This window comes from Lissotriton helveticus, chromosome 4_1 (assembly GCF_964261635.1).
Source record: "Lissotriton helveticus chromosome 4_1, aLisHel1.1, whole genome shotgun sequence".
In the NCBI taxonomy this organism is placed as follows: domain Eukaryota; kingdom Metazoa; phylum Chordata; class Amphibia; order Caudata; family Salamandridae; genus Lissotriton; species Lissotriton helveticus.
Window position 1 is genome coordinate 414,749,827 of NC_136063.1, and position 24,169 is coordinate 414,773,995.

The 24,169-nt window shown below is 45.8% G+C and overlaps 1 protein-coding gene across 2 annotated transcripts in view; it reads left to right on the forward strand.

The window, feature by feature from the left end:
* The window catches only part of RNF19A (ring finger protein 19A, RBR E3 ubiquitin protein ligase), a 342,060-nt gene that overhangs the window by 158,634 nt on the left and 159,257 nt on the right, over positions 1 to 24,169 (forward strand). For both annotated transcript variants that reach the window (XM_078686950.1, XM_078686951.1), the window contains exon 6: positions 15,094 to 15,256. In XM_078686950.1, coding sequence (XP_078543076.1) covers positions 15,094 to 15,256 — 163 coding nt within the window. The remainder of the gene's footprint in view (positions 1 to 15,093; positions 15,257 to 24,169) is intronic.

A 24,169-nucleotide genomic window follows, 5' to 3' on the forward strand; every position in this document is an offset into this window, starting at 1 on the left:
TGCTGCAACTGCTCGGTAAAGCTAGTCACATGGGATTATTCCCAACTAACACTGGCACAACAGCCTGATTTCAACCACTGAACATAATTAAAACTGAGAAAAAATGTCATTTTATATAGCAAGGATATTGATCGTGCAGTCATCTTTGAAAACGTGTCCACTGTAAATACTTCTAGTAGGTCCCCCAGAAAATAGTTTATCCCTCTGAACTAGTTTCTACATTTTGAGCAAGGACGCTGATATCTTACTAGGCACACATACTTCACAGTTCCATCACTGAACAAGCTGGCTGTTCGTTAAAACTAAGCTCTTTATAAGTTTTGTTGCCTGCACAATGCTATGCCTTCTACCCAGCCCTCCAAGGCTTGGTGCCATAGAAGCACAGAGGGATGGGGAGTCAATACCACCTGCCTGACCGAAACAACACTAAACAAACATAGCAGTCACAATGTGTATCGATGCATTGTTCTCTCTGGCCACCCGGGTTGCCATGCTTGCCCATTTTGCAGCATAATCGCTGACACAGGTAAATTGACACCCCTGACTGATATCACCCAGCACAACACTGACAAACAACTTCACACCCCAGCTAAACAACAGTCAAGGAACTTCATACCATAGCCTGACACCACCTGCTAAACCTCAAGCAAGGGACTCCATACCCCAGCTTGAAACATCAACACTACAATAGTCTTTCCAGCCTGTGAGACCCACCCTCCCCCACTCAGACACTTTCACTGTCGTAAAACATAACTCAGGGACTCACCGACATCTCATAGGCACTTCCCAATAAAGGCCAAGTTCCCACTCACATTGCTGGTCACATATGCCACCCAATAAACAGTGATGGCTGGTGCTCAACGTTTAACATGTGCGTACCTTAATTGCATCCCACCTTGTACAACCCTGCAAGGTACCTGTTACCATTTTGCGTATACTTTGTGGTAACACAGTCCACTCAACAGTAGCAAAACGTTAGTCATTTATCGACACACAGTCTAGCACCATTCAGGTAATTACTTTGCATGCATACTATGCTGGTAATTCATGCATCTCTGAATAACATTAAATTGTGCATACCAGCCTAGTCCTATGCTGGACATCTAGCACTCTGCACAAGACAAAACTAACATCTTGCACTCTGTATGATACTGAAGCGTCCCACAACCCTCACATGCCACAACAGAAAATTATGTTCGAGGCATGTGTGCTGTAAATACACACGCTTTGCATTCTCCTGCCATCTAGTGGAGGATCCAGATGTTTGCAAGTTGTTTTTCTTCCAAGAAGTCTTTTCCAGTCACAAGGCAAGGTGACTCCTTCTTTCGGTGATAGTGCGCATATGCATCAACTCCAATGTTAGATTGTTTTCTTTCCGCCATCGGGTTCGGATGTGGTTTGCGGCTCTCCGGTTTGAAACCCCCTCGGTGCTCAATCCTCTGTAACCTCGTCGGTATTGTTTTCGTACATGCTTCATCATTCTCCGCATGTCGAAGAAAACTCGGTAGAGAAGACATCGTTGGCAGTATTCGGGCCTAGCCGCGTCGGGTGACTTCCACTCCGTTCCATATTAGCAAGTCTTCTGTGAATTTGACGCATTCAATGTTTCAATTCTGCCCTCGGTGCCACTCCAAGTATCCGTGCACCGACATGCATAAAGTATGCAGCTTGTTCCTCTCACCTGAGCACAAGGATGAAGATTACGACGCTTGTCAATCATTCATATCGAAGAAGACATTGCTGAATCATCAGACTTGACGAATGGACATGCAGTGGCAGAGCATTTAACACACCCCAGATATCTCGCAGAAGATACAGAGCACGAAGAAATGGAGGCATCAGCAGTGGAAGGAGGAGGCCTTCTCTAGCCAAGAATCGAATTCGAAACCAGAAATAGAGTTAGAGTCCAAAGACGTTCCAGCGGGACAAGGTGCCGTGAGTAACAAAGCCCTTTTGTCCCTCAAACTTTCTTCCACCAAACACAAGGCTTCTGGACCATCAATGCCTTCTGGCCTGGGTCGGCACTGAGACACTGCTTCTAATGCCTCGCCTTTGGGCTCGACACCAAAACAGACAGTCGAGCCTTCTGGCTCAGGACCGAGTCAGGAAAAACTTCCTTAAGCACTGAAAGTTCGGCTCCAAAGGATAAAAAGGACAGGTCCAGTTCGGCACCGAAAACAAAGGATGCTCACCAAAAGCCTCCGGAACCAATCCTTGAGATTATGCAGGAAAAGATCCTAAACAGAAGAAAATCTACATTAATCCAGATACTGGACACATACTATCCTAACATGTTGCATCTTCCAAAAAGAACATTCCTTTGAGGATAGAAGTTAAAAAATACCTCTTAAAAAAAAAAAGACATGGCTATAAGTCCCATCCACCCTGTTCCTGAAACCCCCTCCATAATCTTCGCCACCACCAGAACCAAACCCTTAAGCCATTACACCATAGGGTTCTACAGACACACAGACACACACAGACACACACACAGACACACACACAGACACACACACAGACACACACACAGACACACACACAGACACACACACAGACACACACACAGACACACACACAGACACACACACACACAGACACACACACAGACACACACACAGACACACACACAGACACACACACAGACACACACACAGACACACACACAGACACACAGACACACACACACACAGACACACACACACACAGACACACACACACACAGACACACACACACACAGACACACACACACACAGACACACACACACACAGACACACACACACAGACACACACACAGACACACACACTCTCTCTCTCTCACTCTCTCACTCTCTCACTCTCTCACTCTCTCACTCTCTCACTCTCTCACTCTCTCACTCTCTCACTCTCTCACTCTCTCACTCTCTCACTCTCTCACTCTCTCTCTCTCTCTCTCTCTCTCACTCTTATAGGGGTAATGATAGTCCACCACTAATAGATCCATGGAATGATTACAACATTGGTCCTCCAATAGATAATGATCCTGACCTATACCCTACAAAGCCATCACAGCATACCAGGAGTTAATTTCCAGAGCAGCATCATACCATGGGGGTCACACTACATAAGAAATCCTTAGAGGAGGATTGTCTATTTGAAACTTTAGCAACATCACATATGACTGTACAATCTTTACTTATGTTAAAAGGCATGATGCGACATGCTGATGATATTTTAGACCCTGTATGGGCTAGTATTTTAGCACCCATGGTTGACAAGAATTGCAAACCTCCTCCAACTGATCCAGTTTTATTAGAGGACAGTTGCCTTTAAATTCCTTAGTTGTGTCCAATGCTCGAAAAAGGGCACATTTCCAAACTTCAGCAGATGCACCGCCTCCAGACAAAGAGTCTAAGTTGATAGATGCATCAGGGAAACGGGTGGCTGCACAATCCACCATCCACTGGCATATAGCTAACACAAGGTCTATTTGCAAGATTTGAAAGGGCATACTGGGATGAAATGGAGCAGTTACTCCAATATCTCACTGAAGAACACAAGAAAAAAGGACCAATGTTTGCGCAGGAGGGGAAATTAATATCTAATTCTTCTATTAGATGTGCACTAGATGCTGCTGATACTGCAGCAAGGGGTATTAACACCAGCATTCTTCTTAGAAGGCATGCATGGCTGAGAATTTGAGTTTAACAGCAAACTTTTCTTAATGCCTTCTTTGACAAACAGAATATTTTTGGACCTCAAGTAGATGACTCACTTGAAAAAATGACAAAAGACACTGAAGTAGCGAAATCAATAGGAGCCCTTCAGTCACCATCCAATAGAGGCTCCTTTTGCAGCTCATTTTTATAGAGGAGGATCCAAAGATAATTCCTCAGATCCCAATCTGTCCTCATTCAGGTCAAACACTCATCCCTTGCCATCATGTGGTTTTTATAAAGGTGGATACAGAGGAAACCATTTCAAAAGCAGAGGTAAAGGCACACCAACATGTACTTCTCCATCTCCCAACAGACAGTGATTTGCCTACAATTCCCCCAACCATTTTGCACCTGTCGGGGGAGGACTGCAACAATTATTTTCCATTTGGCAATCGGTAACATCAGACAAATGGGTATTCGACATTATCCAACATGGTTATTGCCTGGCGCTTACCAGCAAACCTCCTAATATTCCACCCCACACTCAAACACTCGCTGAAACACCAACAGCTCCTCAAACAAGAAGTACAAGCTCTTTCTAACAAAAGGAGCTATAGAACCAGTTCCAGTACAACACCAAAGATCAGGAGTTTACTCACCTTACTTCCTAATCCCCAAGAAGGCTGGGTCTCTACGACCAATCGTAGATCTCAGACCTTTAAACTTATACATTCTGTAGCAACACTTCCTTATGGTTACCCTTTAACAAGTGCTCCACTTCTACAACCAGGCGATTTTTATGTCCACACTAGACTTAAAAGACTCATTCTTCCATATTCCTGTTCACCCAGCACATCGCAAATATCTTGGATTTGTGATAGCAGGAAATCACTATCAATTCAAAGTACTCCCATTCAGAGTGACTACTGCACCAAAAGTATTCACATAATGTCTAGCGGTAGTAGCAGCTCATTTGAGAAGACAACAATTTCATGTCTTTCCATATCTGGACGATTGGCACATCAAAGCCAACACACAGAAAAAAGTGTTTACAATTCACTCAAGCTACCATAAATCTTCTCCATCAATTAGAGTTTACAGGCCATGCACAAAAGTCCAATCTTCAACCCTCACAACTTCAAACATATCTGGGAGCAACGCTAAACACTCACACAGCTCTAGCCTCTCCCAATGCTGCCAGAATTCAAAACTTTCAAACTTTATTCCTACAGTTAAAACTCTCATGCAACTATTAGGGATGATGGCATCATGCATTGCAATAGTGCCTCACACAAGATTACACATGCGTCTTCTACAGGAATGCTTAGACATCAGTGGAATCAATCACTGGGTCAATTAACAGATCTAGTGTTGCTAGACAGCCGCAAACCTCGCTCTCTGCAGTGGTGGAACACACAAAACCTATCAAAAGGGGGTCCCTTCAACAACCGGATTCCACAAGTCGTGCTAACAGCAGATGCATCTCTCACAAATTGGGGTGCCCATCTCCAGCATCTAACAATTGTGGGTTTATGGGACACACAACAAAAAAGTCTCTACATTAGTTACTTGGAGCTTCTAGCTGTTTATCTGGCACTAAAAGCTTTTCAGCTTCACCTCATAGGGAAAGTTGTCCTAGTCCAGACAGACAATATGACAGCGATGTACTGTGTACACAAAACAGGCGGGCGACATACTCTCTACAGTTGTCACTCCTCTCTGACCATTTGGCATTGAGCAGTACATCACAAAATTAATCTTCTGGCAGAACACATTCCAATAACACACAATGCATTTTCCGACCTCAGCAGGAAAGTAGGTGCTCCATTTAGATGATCCAACACATGGTTGAAGAATATGCAGCCGGGAGTTGAAATCGCAGGGAAAGAAAATGGAAAACACCCTCTTTAGATTCTGTCCCAAGTGCTACCATAAATTTGCCCAAAACATGGGCGGCAGGGGCCATGGGGGGTGGCACGTGAGAAGGAGCAGGAAGACCTTCTACCGCCAACCACACCTGAGTTATAGGAAGAGGAAAACGGAGGATAAATACAGGGACAGGGGTGTTCCAAAGTCTAGAAAGCACTGAAGGCAAATGGCAAGATCTCAACGCCGGTTCTTCAGAGGAGGGCGTTGAATGCTATTCTTCAAGGCCATCACACCCAGATGACATTGCAATGTACAGTGCGATGATCTAAAGTTGCTTATAACTATGGGTGCGATTGGAAAATAATAAACCTAGACTTGCTTTCTGCTGGAGGCCCTTTGCCATCAAAAAAGGAAGAGCCAATTCCTCCTTTTTTCCCAAGCATTCAGTATCAAGGGAGAGAGTCTTTTCGGGAACCAGCAACAGGCAAACTTGTAACTTCAAGAGTGGAGAAAAACATTAGCTCTCCTCTGAGGACCCCTTAATTAACCCCTTCGCTGCGGCGGCTATTCCGCCGCAGCGCTAAGGGGGAGGCGGGGCGCGCGGCGGTCCCGTGCTCGTGATGGAACCGCTCCGTCACGGCCCTCGGGTGGGCTGTGCTTGACCCGCCCACCCATTAGAACGTCAGCGCAAGCGCGGAATTCGCGCAGGCGAGGCGAGCGGGCCCGTGACGGAACCGTTCCGTCACCAGCACAGCCCACCCGAGGCTCGTGACGGAACGGTTCCGTCACGAGCATGGGAAGGGTTAAAGTGACTGGTTCAATAATTGTGGCCAGGGCCTGAAAGTGCTAATGTCACGACATTGGCAGGCCCACTTCATGATATGGAGAGCAAAAGCTTGGCAATAGTGGCATGCAAAGTCAAGAGTGCGACACCATGCAATGTAATTGCCAACTTAAAGGCACTCCTCAGCCGCAAGATCAGGGAACCGTTGAAAGCATCTAGCTGAACAATGCCAGAAGCAGGCCACATCTGCACACCCCCCACACACACATACACACCCTTCCTTAGGCATGGCAACAGGGGAGGTTTAAGACGTCTTATTTGCGCCGTACTGCAAACATTTGCTAACAGAGCAGTGAGACAACTGTGAGCTGCCAGCACTCCTTCGCCATTATTTTTGCCACAGTGAAGGAGGACTAAGTCAGCTGAATTAAGCCACCTTAACTAATGCGATTAGATTTGTCCTTCCATTTATATTCTCCTTGCCCTTGAGCACATTGAAATGCAAAAATACATCCTTGCCCTTGGTGAATATGGTGGCGTTTTTTGATTAGCCCACCCACACCTTTAGACAAAGATGTGGGGTGTTCAAATACACTTCTGCACATGAATATGATATGGATGTGCTCGGGGAATAACCACACCAGGACATCTGTGAATTCTGGGCAAAGAAGAAAAGTGACTATCAAATGTATGGTCCTTCCCCTCTCCCCTCGATTAAAAAGGGAATGTATATTTTAAACAATAAATTGGGGAATCAAGATGCCCACTTGCCAAGGCAGGAGTTTTAAATTAATTGTATTTATTAATTCCCCGCACTCCCCATCTGGGGGATATCTGTAAACCCCATGCCAAGGTCTTGTCCAACCTGGAGCAGGACAATTAGTGAGATGGCTCTTTTGCAGTTTCTTAGGGTGAGATTGGTATACATGGGCGACCCTATGTATTGTGCAGCTGTGCTGCTTTTTAATCGTTTTCATCCCAGTATTCATAATCACTGGGAGAGTGGGGGTTATGAATAGCCATTAAGCATGCGCCTACAAGCAAATACACATTTTGTATTTGTTTGTTTATACCGTTACTAGCCATAAATTTTCAGAGATCATAAATATTTCCCAAAATATACATAGCTATGCCTGCGGAATTGTCGGTCACACTTGTACTTGTATTTCGAAAACAGGTGACTCAAAATCCAAATGGGTACTTACTTGTAGATGAACTTTTGAATACGTTTTTGGATGCACATGTATGTATTTTTCCGCCATCTAGTGTTTGGGTCCGAAATACTTTTCATCCTCTTCCATCTGTCCCATGATGTGGGCGTCATCAGTCACGATCCTGTATTAGGTCCATCGCCTTGTGACTTCAGACGTTTGGCCCTGGAAACCCCACTGTGTGGTCACCATCTTCAGATTCTTTTTTTCCTGCTTTCTGCATGCGTAAATCTTTTTCCGTCCATAGTTCATTTGTAAGACTCCTTGTTTTTTTGGTGAGGTGGGAGGGTTGCATGTGAGTCCAATCCAGAAAATCCTTCAAGGTGCAAAACTACAGCCACAGGTAAGTAACTTTTCTGGACTCCCGTTTTACGTTGATTATGTAGCAGTATCCTCCTCCTTTTGAAGGTTGGGTTGAGAGGAGTTTGTGCTTGCAAACACATGCTTTAATAAGCTTTGAGACACTTGTACTTACTTGTTAATTTGAATGTTCACGCAATAATGTTTTGTGAAAGTATGTGTGGTCGACCAAGGGGCTGCCATTCATGTGTTGTTAAACATGCTTGCTAAGAATGCAAGGGTGTGGCATGGTACCTGGCCGGGGGAGGTCTCGTCCTTGGGGGGGGGGGAGGGAGGGTTCCGTCGCTGGGACTTGGTGGGGATTTCGCTGCTTGGGGACGTGTGGGTGGGGGACCACATGCGCTCCTTTTCTGACAGCAACACAGACACGCCCTTTGCCACTCCCAGTTCTATAAATATTTACAACTCCGTCATGCTCTCCACACACACCTCCCAACACCCACCTCTCTCCCGGAATTTAGCCTTCTGGAAGCCCAGGTAATGATGGGGAACCTGGGGAGGGGGTGTGTGTCCTGTATTTACCGAGCACTGGTAAACAATTGCCCTACATCTCTTGATCGGCTTAGGGAGCGGTGGGAGGGGTGGGGTCCCTTTAGAAGAGGCGGACTGGCGGGACGCCCTTATGGCACCCAAGACCCTGACTACATCATCTAAGTTACGCCTGGTCCAACTTTACTAACTCCACACGGCGTACCTCACACCGGCAAGTCTCTTCCGAGCCGGCATGAGAGCCTCCCCAGCATGCACGCGCTGTGCCTGTACTCCAGCGGACTTCTACCACATGGTATGGTTGTGCCCGGCATTGGAGCTGTTCTGGAGGGAGGTGGAACTCGAGCTCACACGAGCCTTGGGGTGGGAGGTCCCCCACGACCCGAGGCACTTGCTGTTGGGGGTGTTTGATGGCTTAGATGGCTCTGGGGCTGACAAGTGTTTCCTGGGGACAGCTGTGGCGATGGCGAAGCAGGACATAGCAGCGAGTTGTTCCCAGACTTCGTCCCCGACGCTGTGGAAATGGAGGAGGGGCATGGATTGGTGTGGGGTACAGGGGGAGTCTCTTTTTGAGGCCCAAGGTTGCCCGGAACTGTTCGGTAAAGTGTGGGGGAAATGGTTTGGCTTATTACCATCTTGAATGGCCAAGTCTTGCTATGTCAATGTGTTATATGGAAGTTAAAGTAACCACTCAGGGTGGACCTACTATGTCTGTGTTGTCGCCAAGGAGGGGGGAGTGTTGTAACTGTGATGTGTGATTTGCTACCAATGAATTTGTTTGTTTCAGAAAAATCCAATAAAATTGATTATAAAAAAAAAAAGAATGCAAGGGTGGCTTTTTCCCTTGTGGGATGGGCTCTAGACTTTCGTTCTAACTGAATGCCTGCCTTTAGATGTCATTTGAAGTGTTTGAACTATTCATTGTGCTGGCAAGCCCTTGTGTGCTTGTGAATAGGAGACTAAGAACTGGTTTGTTTTCCTCATTTGTTTAGTTGTTCCAATTAATACATGATTGACCTACAGGCTTCCAGGGAATGGCAGGCCCTTTCTACCTGTGTCTTTGGCTGTCAGAAACCTCCAGTAGTTTAATAGTCTGATTTACATGGAAATGTGGTCAGAGCTTTGTTAGGAACGTTGGGTTAGTTTGCATGACCACTCTGTTTCTGGATCTGTATGTATGGTTCCAGAGTCATTGGCACTTATAGCTAGAATACCCTGCAAAGTGATGTAAATGCTATTAGGAATACTGTTTTTAGCATAATGAATTTGTATTCTACTTTATGCAGCAGTTTAAAGGTTTCTTAATTCACTATGGGAGCACCAGATTAACGTTCCACACAAGGATTGTTGCAGATCCGGGTGGAGCTATTCTCTTTACTCCTTCTATGATGACTAGAGTACTGAACATGAATGCGGAGTCGAAGTTAGATTCTCGTCTAACAGGTGTATTGGGAATCTAGTGGCTGTTGTATCTTGTGTTCTGCTGTCAAACATATCCACTTTGTTGCACCACAGGGACATCTTTCTTCCATTAAGATGGATCACATTTCTTTGTGCTTGATCTTCTGCCTTCTCTAAGAACATCATTGGCTCTGTTTGGGATGCCCACATTTCCAAATTCTAAGTCTTGAGCTGCAAGGCTGAGGTTGGTTGACTCCAGATGATAGACCTTGCCCTTTTGTATTCAAAGTAAGTCCTGCGAAGTTAGGAATTTCCCCTGTGACATTTCCATTTGGTCTGAAAACCATGTTTGTCTTGCCCATTGCAGGGCTTTCATCGTGTGAGACGGGAGGGGGAAATGCGTGCATACATTTCCCTGGCTAGTCTATTGATGGAGCATTCTACAGGGACAGATGGCATGGGCGCCTGGCAATTCGAATTTTCTGGTGTAGGGAATAGGTCTATCTTGTGTACCCCATTGTTAGGAAAACCAATTCTAACATTTGTTTAGTCTCCCATTCGTGAGAAACAGTTGTTTGTCTGCGGAGATCGTCTTTCTCTACTTTTTGTATACCTGGTAGGTGTATTGCTATCAAGATTATCCTGTATTACGATGGCCCAGTTCCTTTCGATTAGTTGACCATGTCTTGTGCTACTTTTGACAGTGCATATGACCTTGTCCCTCCTTGTTTTCTGTGGTTGTGTTGTACTTTTGGAGTTTTTGCAGTCCTTCCATTTACTTTTATTTACCTTTAAAGCTAGGAAAACTGTCTTTATTACTAACACATTAATGTATTTTACAATCTCCCTTGTTTTCCACAAACCCTGAGGTTGAGGGTCACCTTATTTACTCTCAATCCTATGTAAGATGCCTCCGTGGCGATGGTCACTGATCGAGTTATTTGCACAACGGGTCTACCTGCTGTTATATTGCTCACATTCCTCCAAACCATTACCTTCGGTACCTTCTGTGTAACAGGCACTAGGTCGTGTCAACTCCCTGTTGCCTGTGTCCCTTGATTCTTTAACCATTTTTGGATTGTCTCATGCGTGACCTGGCATGTGGTATCAACAAAATGGAGGTCATCATGTCCATCATTTGTCCCACTGTGCTTACTGTTAGACTGTGCCTTCTGGTAAAGGCAAGCTTGCTTTGTCAATGCCAGGATCATTGTGGCTGTGGCGAAGGCTTTGGCCTACAAATTATTGAGACTTGATCATAAAGAGATCTTTTCCTTCTTATGTTTTAGAGAGGATTTTTCCAGATTTACTGTGAAGCCCAGTTTATGCATTATGTGCACAACTGTCTCTATGCTCCTTTGGGAATGAGTGAATGAACCCGCTTTCACTAGCTAGTCATCTAGGTTGGGGTATGCATGTATGTATCTACGGTCTTAGGTGTGCTGCTGGTGCTGACTTCATACCAAAAGGGAGTACCTTGAATTGCTAATGTACCTAGTACACCACAAAGCAAATAATTTTTTCATGCTTCATGTTATGTTATGTTATTTTTGATTTCTACAGCGCACGGCTACTCCAATGGAGTGTCCCGGTGCTTTTTATTGGCAGCTCGTAAGCGTAAGAACATAACACAGTGGTAAGAAAAGAAAAAAAAAACAACAGAACATAACTTCATGCACACATTGAGATAGACGTGTCAGAGGTCCATTGGCGCCATATTGTCTTTTTCCCGTAGCTGTGCGGTGGCCTCTTAAAGTGCTGTCGTCTTGAAGTTTTGTGTTTTTATTAATTTGTTTAAGAATCCGTGTTACTGAATTTGCCTCAGTGCTTTGTCCAGTTTGGGCATCAGGAAATATACCACCAAGTGGATTCTCTGACTGATCTCTGCCTTCGGTACCTCTTTTATTTTTTGTGTTTTTAGGAGCTCCTCCACCTCATGCTGTAGACGTTGTATACCTCTTCCTTAGTATTTGCTCTGTTTTTTGGTTTCAACTTTGGAGAAAATCCTAAGCGCTCAATACAGTAAATTAGCCTTCATTATTTTTACTGAAATCTGGGTGATTAAGATAGGTTGGAATGGGATTTCTCTTGTTGAGACCCCGCTGTAGAAAAATACTATGGGTTGAATTGGAAGTCGTAATCCTTCTACCTTGGTCTAGGCCGACGAGGGTAAAAAATTCAACAATACCTACCACCTCCCCTACCCCAAGACCCTTACCTTAGCCAAAGGCAGAGGGTTGTAGATTTAACCCAAATGTCTCCTGCCTTACCCAAGGGAAAGAAAGGCGGTTGAAATGGAGACCCACCTCTCCGTTAACAACTATTCTGAAAAAGCACACAGGACAGCCAGGCATTTGTGAACTGTCACATCGCTCCTTCCCTTTATTTTAATCATGGCGGAAGTGCGTGCCAGAGCTGGTTTTGAAAAGCAAACTGAGGCAGGTGAAATGTTCATGTGTTTTGTGTCCGTAGTGCCCTCTTTTTTATCATCTAATGGACTAAAACTGAAGGGATCTTTGTATACTTTTTACACCATGGTTTCAGTATTCTCGATTTCAACCAACTTCATGAAAATGGATATTTAACAGGATGTGCATAGGTTAACATACAAGCTATGTGCGGCCTGTGTACCTGTTTTTCAAAGCACCCATTGCATATCTTCCAAAAAGCCGTTCATTTAAATAGTTACACAGCCTTCCACCAGTGCATAAAGTACTTAATTCCATTGATCGCCCCCAGAAACTGGAATCCATCTTTGTCCAGCCGTTGCTCTGATTATATGGTCTACGTCAGAAAGTGGTGATCTTGCGATGACAAAAGTAACAAACGCTAAGAGATTGTTTGCATATATGTTGAAAAGTGATTGCTGGGCTATTCCTTTTCTGTACACTTTTCTTTGAGTATCTACGACAAAAAAAGAAACATTTACAAATGACAGCTTATATTTGCAGCTCTGTCATGGACGATTCACGTTTAATGTATAAAATCCTTGCAAATGTCAATGTTCCTACATGTAAGATTGCAACTTGATTGCATGGCCCTCTTAAAAGAAGTTATAAGAGTACATGGTTGTATGTCAATACAACGCGGGCTTTTACCCCGTATGCCATTACAACGCGGGGATTACAACGAAAGTCGTTACAACGACTTTCGCTGGAGGGCGCTGGGTAGTGGAATAGTTTAATTTTCTATTCCAACTCCAGCCCACGTTGACAGTAGGGAAGGTGTTGGATAGAAAATTAAACTATTCCCTATCCAACTGCGCCCTCCAGCGAAAGTCGTAACGACTTTCGTTGTAATCCCCGCGTTGTATTGGCAGTGCCGGGTAATCCCCGCGTTGTTATGGCTGTTCTCTGACTACATTCTAGGACATATTTTTGACAGGATTCGATAGCTATTTAATTACAAAATCATGCTATCCCTTCCCTATAATGTTCAGGAGAATAAACCTTTTAAAACAAAAGCAATTAGTCTACCTTATTTTATAATCTATAATTTCTTTTAAATTGTTAATCACCTGGTTGCAACAATTTTCATAAATATTTGTGACCTGAGGGTAATGAGACTGGTGCAAATTAATTTTCATTTGATCTCCCAACACATGCACAATGCGCTACATACACAAGGCCTCAGACACTTTAAGACAAAGTAAAGAGGTGCACCAGGCCTCAGACACTGTTGTTCTGGAGTGTGTCGGGGAACAAATTCCTGCTGGCAAACCGCGGTCTAGGAAAAAAAAATACCTTCAAATAAGGCACTAAATTAAAACCGGGTTACCAACTGAATGAAGCAGCACCATTGTATTGGCTAAACTTATGGACCCCCAGTTTCATCAAAGGCCCAAATGTGACATTAAATTAGGTCTGCAGTATCCTTTCACTCGAGTTTCAATCAATATTTAAACCTTGTATTCTATGTAGTAGGACTAAGGCGCTTCTAAGATCACACTAATCCTTAGTACTTGAGATAATTCCTATGTAACCCATTCTTACTATTTAGTACCAAAAATACCAACAACATTAGGAAGTTTGGATGTTAAGCAATGTGCTGTTTTCCCTCATACGAGATTCAGTTGTCGAATGCCTAGCTTCTCCATGTATCATTCCACTGAGGTAACCAGACAAGTGATGACTTTGGGCAAGCTCCACAAGACCGGATTGTTTTCTAAACGTGGGGCCATCTTTCCTTTGATTTGTCTGCTATTGCCATTAGTGTGTCAAGTGCTGTTTGAATCATAGCACCAAACCCCGATGTCCCTTCTGTGCCATATCTCTGGATGTATTTACTTTTCTCTTTGAAATGATCCAGTTCTGTGGCATCTTTTTATTTCTTAAGAATGGTTCATAAAACTTTTACTGCCCGCTTTGAAATATTTCCAAAATATACCTGTAATCTAGTAGAAAGCATGTTATTCAGCGTGTCTGCTCCGAGCTCATTCACATAGCATTAATTAACATTGATGCATCTATTTCACTTTTCATCAATGTGGTTGCAGTGTTTTCCTTACTCACTGCTCCATGCCATTTCAATATGAAGGGAGCTGTTTGTGGAGTAGTACGCAAACTATTTTACACATGATTCTAGACTCCAACTCTGAGGAGGTTTACAGGCATTTTGCAGTCCCTGTGCAATAGGCGCAGTGAATGGAACTTTTTGGCCACCAAAAAAACTGTGTTCTAATGCTTCGGACTACTGTATCTGAGGAGAAATATAAAATGATTAAGGTTCATCACCACACCTTGCGGTCTAATGTTGAACTTTTCAATGTGTACTTCTCTCTGCCTTACAGTTTCCAGCGCACCGTATAGATTTATTTATAGTGAGTTCAAAAGAATTCATGAAGTCTTTTGTTCTTGGAATGACAGTGGAAAGTAGGCAGATGTGACCTGGGGCAAAGATGAAAATTATAAGGATTATCTAAATTCACATTCGAAATTATGTATTTTTTGCTTGAGTGAAATCATAGGTTGCAGTGGATCTTTACTTCACTTGCATCTGCACAAGTGGTGTAGAGCATAATTACATCACACCAGGCTTAGTAAGTAGTGTTGATGTTACTGCTTTATGTAATGAATGTGGGCATGAGACATCAACTCCAGCAATACTCTCAGTAGTAAACATTTAGTTAGGGTACACATGTCAAACATTTTGCAATTCAGCTGTGGCACCATTTACATACTTGTGGTTAGACAGAAGTGTAATCTGTTACTTAAATGTATTTTTAATGATGAATTGAGGTTCAGAATCTAGACATATTTGAAGAGCTGCAGGGATTATGATTATGCTGTTAATCATACTTCAACTTTTTTTTAAAAATAATTATTTAAAATATCTGATTTCAGCCCTTCTGGATGCACGTTTTGGGGGAAGAAACCCTGGAGCAGAAAAAAGAAAATATTATGGCAGTTGGGAACTCTTGTAGGTGCACCTGTGGGCATTGCCTTAATTGCAGGAATTGCTATCCCTGCCATGATCATTGGGATTCCTGTTTATGTGGGACGCAAGGTAAATTACATATTCTTTCAATTAAGTGCATACTTTTCCGTTGCATTTAACTTCTTGTGTTTATTCTGGCATAAGCCTGCCTTGTTTTTTTGGAACTCTGAACAGGTTTTTTTGTTGCATCATGTTGGGACTTACTGTTTTCAAAAGGGAAAACTGCGCTGTAACTTTCCTGATGGAAATGTACTTAATGCAGGTTTTGAAAGAGCAAGTGGAACAATAGAAATCTCCCAACTTTGGCAATTTATCATGTTTTATAGGAGTATAGAAATGGTTATTTTACCCATATGTAAATAAAATTTAAGGAGGCAAAACAATTCACGTTACAACTGTATCTCCAGTTCCCTTTTACCCCCAAGCTTGATTTTACAGAGTGATGGCTCACTGGCTCAGTAAGTATTTTAGGATTTCTCATGTAGTGCCACGTAGTTAACAATTTACCCTAAACTGACAGCTGATGCAACAGTGTGAAAGGAAGCATGAAGGCAGGCCAATAAAGGTGAACCAAAGGCCTTAATGTATGAAGACAAGACAAGATGGCACCTTACATAACCCTACACAATAATGTAAGTTCATTGTAGCAATGAGATCACTCCCTGTCCCTGTTTTTGTGTAAATCTGTTTATTAGTTTTTGAGAAATTAAAGCAAAAATATTTGTATATGTGGACTGTTCTGTTCGAGAGACTCCCAAGAGTGATCCTCGAACCCAATTAAGAAAAAACATATTGCATTTTAATAGCCTAGTTTTTTTTTCCCCCTTCGACCAACTCACTCCCACGGGGCTAAGTCTCCCGCAGGAGCAAGCACTCTGATTGGCTGCATGCAACATAAGAGAAAATGTTGCAGGCAGCCATTACAGGACTCCTGTGGGATCAAATAGCAAACTGGCGTCTACCATTTGTATGTATTTACTTTTATATGATCCCAGGGATCGACCAGGTTCCTGGGGTCAAATAAATGCATTATTTGGGTAGGATGTGTGTGGGTGGCCCCATTTCCTTAGCTGATTTGGCCCAGGGTGTCCCATCTCCTACGGCCCCCTCCCCAAGCCTGTAAACATTCAGAGAACCCCATCACCGTGACCAAAGCTTAAATATACATGAGGGGAGGTGCGTGCCCCCCCCCCCCTTCCCGTAGTCTGTAAAGGACCCAAGCACCACATCCCCCGGCACAAGCCGCTCATTTATTTATTGATCTTTCAGTGAGCACACCATAATCCTCTGCAAGATCTTTTTTGTTTAGAACGTTTTAAGCTTGGTGGTGCTTCTAGAATAGGAAGGGGTACCCCCACACCATTTAAAAAATTTTTTTTTAATGATATTGGGAGCTGCAGGCAGCGATGCAGCCCCTAGCAGCATTTAAAACAAGCATTTGCAATGCAATAGGTCTTGTAACTGCGAGTTTTGGAGCTATTGGCATTGTAAATGGCAATGCCTTTTATAAAAAATTAAAAGGCATTGTCATTTACAATACCAAAAGCAACACCTATTGCATTGCAGAGCGCGGTGTCTGTGAAGCGGGCGCCATGCTCATTAAAGTAAAAACATTTTTTTTTAAAGCGCTGTGTCCCTGAAGCGGGCGCAGTGCTCATAACTAAAGTTAAATAAAAAAAAGAAAATAATGAACCCGAGTGCGGTGTCCCTGAAGTGGGCGCCGTGCTGTGTATTTAATAAAAAAAAATCATAATAAACTGAGCGCCGTGTCCCTGAAGCGAGCGCCGCACTCAAAGTATTAAAGTTTGAAATTAAGAAAAACAGCACGGTGTACCTGAAGCGAGCGTCGCGCTCAACATGCAAATACCACAAAATAAAGCAGCCGCCATTGTCCCCATTGTGTCAGTTACAAAAAATAGTGATCACTCACTAGATAAAGCAGTACGTGTAATGTGCCAAGTAAAGTGTCCAGTCCTTGAGGGGGTAACAAATAGCGACAAGGCGGTAACAAGGAGAGACTAACAAGCCTCCTAATGAATCGGAAGCCAGCATTTACAGAGGACAATGACACCAGCCAATGAAAAATATGGGAGGAGTGTGGGTGAGGCTCCCACAGCATACTCTACTACAGCATGCCTCGCAGAGCGATCAACGCATGCGCACTTCCGCTAGGTTCTACCTAAAAAATTTATCAAAAGGTGAGGGTGAAAGTATCAGAGTGCGCAGAGGAGCTAACCAGTTCTCATTGGGTACAGGAGCCACACAACGAATAGGCAACAGCCTTCCTCTGTCTTCGAGCTGAGGATTTTTCTGACCCTGCCTTCTTGGAACAGGACCACCTGCTCCACTGGATGAAAAGCATAAACCTGTGCTTGAAGTGAGCCAAGACTGGTGCTTGTGCCGGTGAGGGAGGGGAGCTCAGACTCCATCCACTAACAGTATGAACCCTAGGTGTCCTCGTCAACTGTGAACTGCCTTCCTGCCCCAACTCAATGCGCCTTTCAACATGAGCACAACGTTCAACTATCACTACTCCGTTAAACCTTCCGGACCATCCAACTAACCACTGAGTAGAGCTGTTGAAACTGCAGTCTTCACAACTGCAGACCCAGAATGTGCCTTTGATCCCAAAATGGTGAAGATATAAACCTGTGCTGAGGCAGGCACCTGGCTCCAAGTTAACACAAGAAGATGATGGACGGAGCGCAGAAACTTTTCAGACACTCACCCCCAGTGACAGATCTGGGTTGAATCCATCATCATTCTTTAGCTCAGTTGGCCGCCTCAGTTCAGACCCAGCTATATGCAAATCAGTCTTGACCCTGTGCCTCATAGGAACAGTCCAGCCTGAACTGCCAAGCCAGGTCTTCCCTGAACCGGAAACAAGCATCCTGCCACCGGTTTCTGGGTAACACCTTTCATCAGCCAGGCTAGCTTGAATCCAGTGGCAAAATGAGCAAGGGAACCACGTCTGGGCATACCCTGCCAACTTAGGGCGAACAAAGCAAACACAAGGAGATGGGTCTGAACTGAGGTGGCAAAGTGAGTTAAGAGTGTCTGAAAAGTTTCAACGCTCCGTCCATCATCTCCTTGTGTTTACCTGGCTCCAAGTTAACTACACTGTACAGAAGGTCGTCAGGGGCACAAAGCAGGATCCCTGGATCCAAGTTATCTACACTGTTCACAAGGTCGTCTGGGGTCCAAAGTAAGACCCCTAAAGAAACGACCAATTTGTGCCCAGGAACATCCTACACTGACCGATTGTGCACCTGATCAAGCAAGTTTTTGAAAAGATGAAACACGAAGACGACACACCGAAACTCTAAGGTACAGGGCTGCGGATTATACTAAACGAAAGCCTAAAACTAGCATTTAAGGACATGTGCCTCGGGAAAGTCTTAAAATATAATTATTTTGGGTGTTGTTAGTGAAGTATATTTGATTGGGACCACCCACTCCCCACATGGACACACACGCCCTCTTATACATAGCATACACACAGACGATTTTACAGTGACTTGAAGGTGAGTCGTAGCACTCTATAAAGCGACTTACTGACACACTAGAGCACATGTGTCTAGGGCCGGGTTGTGTACATTAACTGAAGCCACAGTCTGTGTGTGCGTGCACACTCGTCCGCCAGGTATGCTGCACAGTGCCCACTTGGCTCTGCGCCAGACCACTGACTATGTCATGGATTCCTGCAGTGGGCGGTGGCACACCTGCCTGTGCTTGCAGCAGGTGAATGGACTGAGTCACTGCAGGCCACGGAGGAGCTGTCGAAGATGTCTAGGAAATGGGACGACACAACATGACGGGGACTCGTGTCAGTGGATAAAAATAGCACGTGTTATTGTGCGTAGCGTAATCCTTGTGCTTATGACTAACGTAAATTTAAAAAAAATAATGAACGCGAGGGCGGTGTCCCTGAAGCGGGTATTACATTTTAAAGAATAATGAAATAAACCGAGCACGGTGTCCCTGAAGTGGGCATCGCGCTCGGTATTAATCCCTTTGCTGCTTCTGTCGGCCAACGGCCGTCGCGAGCACCACCTTCATAGTGCTGCGCACGTCCGTTGCCCGGTGCGGCCCCGCCCACCTAATTGATTCGCACCACGGTTAAAAATAATAATAAACTGAGCGCGGTGTCCCTGATGTGGGCGGCGCGGCGTGTTACACAGGCTGCTTTATCTAGTGAGTGAGCACTATTTTTTGTTATTGACACGATAATAATAATAATAATAATCCACATTTGTATAGCGCACAATCACCCGTTAGGGTCTCTAGGCGCTGGGGGGCCGTCGGGAAGATTAAGCAAGCTATTGCCCAGAGTCGCATGGTGCTGGGCTAACCTGCCGCCGGAGCCGGGGATCGAACCCTGATCCCCAGATTCCAGCGTCAGTCGCCCTGGCCGCGGCGCCACACCACGGCCAGGGCGACTGACGCTGGAATCTGGGGATCAGGGTTCGATCCCCGGCTCCGGCGGCAGGTTAGCCCAGCACCATGCGACTCTGGGCAATAGCTTGCTTAATCTTCCCGACGGCCCCCCAGCGCCTAGAGACCCTAACGGGTGATTGTGCGCTATACAAATGTGGATTATTATTATTATTATTATCGTGTCAATAACAAAAAATAGTGCTCACTCACTAGATAAAGCAGCCTGTGTAACACGCCAAGTAAAAGGTCCAGTCCTTATGGGCGGTAACAAATGGCAACATGGCGGTAACAAGGAGGGACTCGGAAGCCAGGAGAGCTTAGCGTATGTTTTTTTTTATAAGCACTCCTAGCTGGAGCTGTATGCTTTTCAAATGGAGTGCAAAGCCCTCTTGTGGTTGTTTTTATGATTGCATTTTTTGTGGGCTAAAAAAATGTTAAAAAAAGATTCTGTGACATTGGTTTTATTTCAAACTGGCTTTGCGCAATAGATCTACAGGATGCGTACTTCCATGTGCCCATTGCACGAAACACCGGAAGTTCCTGCCCTTTCTAGTCGGCACCAATCACTATCAGTACCCCGTACTACCGTTTGGACTGAAGTCTGCCCCCAGGACTTTTTCAAAGTGCATGGCGGTGGTGGCAGTGCACCTGAGAAAGGACAAGGTGTTTGTCTACCCGTACCTGGACGACTGGTTGATCAAAGCCTCCACCTTCCAGGAAGCGCAATTGCACTTCAACAGGACGGACGTTCTGTTGAACCAACTGGGGTTGCACATAAACATGTCCAAGTCTGTTCCGACTTCTGTCCAGTGCCTACAGTACTTGGGAGCCTCCATCGATACTCTTTCAGCAAGCTTGTCTCCTTCGGAGGAGCGACGCTTATCGATCCGTCGGAAGGCTCAGGCTCTCATAGCTGTTCCATCTACGACAATGAGGACGGTGTCTTCTCTTCTGGGGTCAATGGCCTCTTGCATCTTCCTCACGCCACGCGCACGCCTCCACATGAGGCCACTGCAGGAATGTCTGGAGGATCAGTGGGACCAGAAGCGGGGGAGCTGGGACGACAGGATCCGGCTGTCCATTCACGCTCAACAGTCCCTGAGATGGTGATGCTCAGAAGAGAATCTCCTCAAAGGGGTTCCATTCCACAAGGACATTCCCATTCAGACTATCATCACGGATGCTTCTCTCCGCGGCTGGGGAGCACATTCAGACCATCTACAGATCCAGGGAACGTGGTCCCCGGCGGAATCCACGTATCAAATCAATTTCCTGGAACTCAGAGCTGTTCACTTGGCACTGAAGGCCTTTCATCAGTCCTTCCAGACCAACTCCTTGCTTGTACAGACGGACAATACGACCACAATGTATTACCTCAACAAGCAGGGGGGCTCGAGATCGCGCACACTGTCACAAGAAGCGCAGGCGATCTGGCACTGGCTGCTAGCCAGAGGACTGACGATAACGGCTACCCATCTGCCAGGTGTGCGAATGCTCAGGCGGACGCACTCAGCAGGCTGGTGCAAGAAAACCACGAGTGGGTTCTAAACGACGAAGTGCTAGGAAACATCTTCGACAGGTGGGGTACTCCGGACGTAGATCTGTTCGCCACCGCCGAAAACAGAAAATGCAGAGACTCTGCCCCAGGTATTACCAACTGGGGACTCTGGGGAACACGCTATGGATCAGCTGGTCTAACAGCTTTCTGTACGCTTTTCCACCCATTCCCCTGATTACGGCGGTACTCATCAAGCTGTCTCAGTCCAGAGCACGGATGATCCTCATTGCTCCGGAGTGGCCCCGACAGTGGTGGTTCATGGGCCTGCTTCACCGGTCTCTCCTACCCCACCTGCGGCTGCGGTGTCGGCCGGACCTTCTCACAAAGTTCGGGGGGCAGATGGTGCACCCCAACCTCTCATCGTTGAGTTTGGCGGCATAGCTCCTGAGATAGTGCAATATGGACACCGGAATCTGCCTGACGATTGCATGAATATACCCAAGGAGGCTAAGCGACTAGGACTAGGACTTCCTATGCCTACAAGTGGAAGAGGTTCTGCATCTGGTGCACTTCCAAGAACTATGATCCGATGACCTGCAAGGAAGATGTCATTCTTCCATACCTTTTGCATTTGACTCAGTCTGGCCTTAATTTTCAGTCTATTAAGGTTCATCTCGCAGCATTAACTGCGTATAGGAAATGCCCTTTGTGAGAAGTTGGCCTGATATGCAGTGCTCACTATTCTAGTGATCACTATGTATCAGTCCAAACAACCCTTATTGATGATTGGTTGTAAGTCAACCTTATAGACCAGCTATCCTAGTAGCATGGATACGAGCAGTCTAAGGCTAAGACTCTAGAGGGCGTGTTAAGCCAGCTGTTTTACCATCACATTACCCCTTGAACACCAAGTGAAAGGACACCACACAAGTTGTTATGAAAATAAACAGATATTTATTTATAACAAGACTACCCTGAACTCTTTATGAGTCAGGGAGCTAAGCACATAACAAAACTCTTACGAAAATACTTTAAGTCGCACAATTTACACAAATGCCCTAGGGGCACGAAAAACCATATACACAAGAAGTGGAATGCGAACTTGCTAGCAGGTAAGTAATACTTTTCTAGACTTAGGAATCGCTAGGCCTACAATTCTAAACACTGGGATTAGATGCAGGAGGCCTGTGGACGTCGTGTGCAGAGTGGGAACTCTCACGCGTAAGGCGGGAAAAAGTCTATGGAGGCTAGCAGTTGCAAAGTTACTGTTCTCGGGCGAACCCGACTAGGTGGGTCGAAAACAAGAGTGGATCCGAACACTTAGGGTGTTGGACTATGCTGGAGCACCGGAGTACTCAGGTTACCTAGCCCAGGGGCTGCGGCTGCATGGGGTTGAAGTTGCGTCGGAATCCCTCGTTGAAGATCCAGGAGCCTGAAGAAAGAGTTGCTGGCAGGCGGCCAGTGAAGAAAGTTCGGAGTGATCCAAGCCTGGATCAGGGAAGAAGAAACCTGTAAGCAGAGGGGACCAAGTTCTGAATCACTAGCCAGTGATTTGAGTGGGCACCAGGATGGCACCGGACGAGGTCACCTCAGCCAGGTGAGTGGGCGCTGCTGGGCTCTGCAGTCTCTCGGACCAGGAGGCGTTGTCGGCGACCAGGATGGAGGTGCGAGCTGTCCCACGAAGGTTCTTGCTGTCGACGTCGCTGGACCCAGGATTGGGGCAACAAGTCTTGGCAAATGCAAGGCCCACGCGGTGGACCTAAAATGGTGTCTTGAGTGGACCAGGAGGGTCCAGGGTGCTCCTCTGTTGGAGGGGAGCAAGGGCTAGTCTGGAGCAACCAGACCAGCAGTAGTTGTCGTCGTGGAGCGTCGTGAAGGGGTCACTAGCCAAACGGGCAAGCGACCTGGACAACGCGGTTGGCAGCAAAGAGCAGAAGGGCCCCACGCAGATCTCGTGGATGCAGGGGGGCTGAACTTCGGTGCTGGAGCTACTCAGGGTCGGGGCTTCTCTTACCCCAAAGCACTCAGTCGAGGGTCACTCGGGAGTCGTGCTGGACAAGCGTCGTGCAGTTCTGAAGATGGCCGGTCCCTTGAGGTCTCGCCGCACCCACGGATCACAGCTGGGCTGATGATGTAGGTTGAGGTCAGAGGTGCCAGGGAAGCCGGTTCTCGTCGTGCTGGAGCAGTCTTGATCCGAAGGAGAGACTGGCAACAAAACGCGATGCTTGGTTGGTGCCTGCTGCTGCAGGGTGACTACTCCTTAGTCACAAGGGAGAATCTTGGGAAGAAGTCTTGGGTTCCTTTCGTGGAAAGTAGTTTCAGGATTCAAAGATGATCTGATTTGGAAGGGGGGCAGTTCCTACCTTTTATCCTGCAAAAAGGGGCTGGCATGCGACTAAGTCCTGCCCTATGGGTGGGACTAGGAGGGGGGTGGTTACACCCCTCTCCTTTGGCGGGCTTTCCCCAGGCCAGGGGCTGGAGTGCCCCTGGAACTGGTTTCAGCCGGCCTATGCACAGTGAGCACCGGGGTGCCACTTGCAGTCACCTTCCTCTAAAGCCCTGCCTACCTAGGATACACAAAATCCTGTCTGGGACGGTGCTGGCACCGCCCCTGACAGGAAACCCTTTGTCCTTGCCTCCTGCTCTGGGAGGACTCCCAGCAGCAGGAGTGCAGACTTGTGTCTCGGTGGCAGCATCCATTTTGTGGAGCTAAGGCTATGTCTGACTTTAACCGGGGTTACAGGTTACATACATGTCGTGTCCCTCTAGAAGGGTGGAATGCTAACCCCGTCGCCAGAATTGGCGAGGGGTTAGTATTCCAATTCGTATGACACCTTACTCGACATGTTTTGATAAAGCGATACCAGAGTTGGCATATAACCGCGAGGATTATAATGCACTTAAGAGTATATGGTATGCGATATCATGGAAACCGCTAAGGGATGGATCCCGAAAGCCGAAGACAGGCTCAGCTCATGCCAGAGCACTATCTCACACGATTCCAAGCACTCTGCCTTCAGGATTGTTAAGGCCTGCCATAGGAGTGA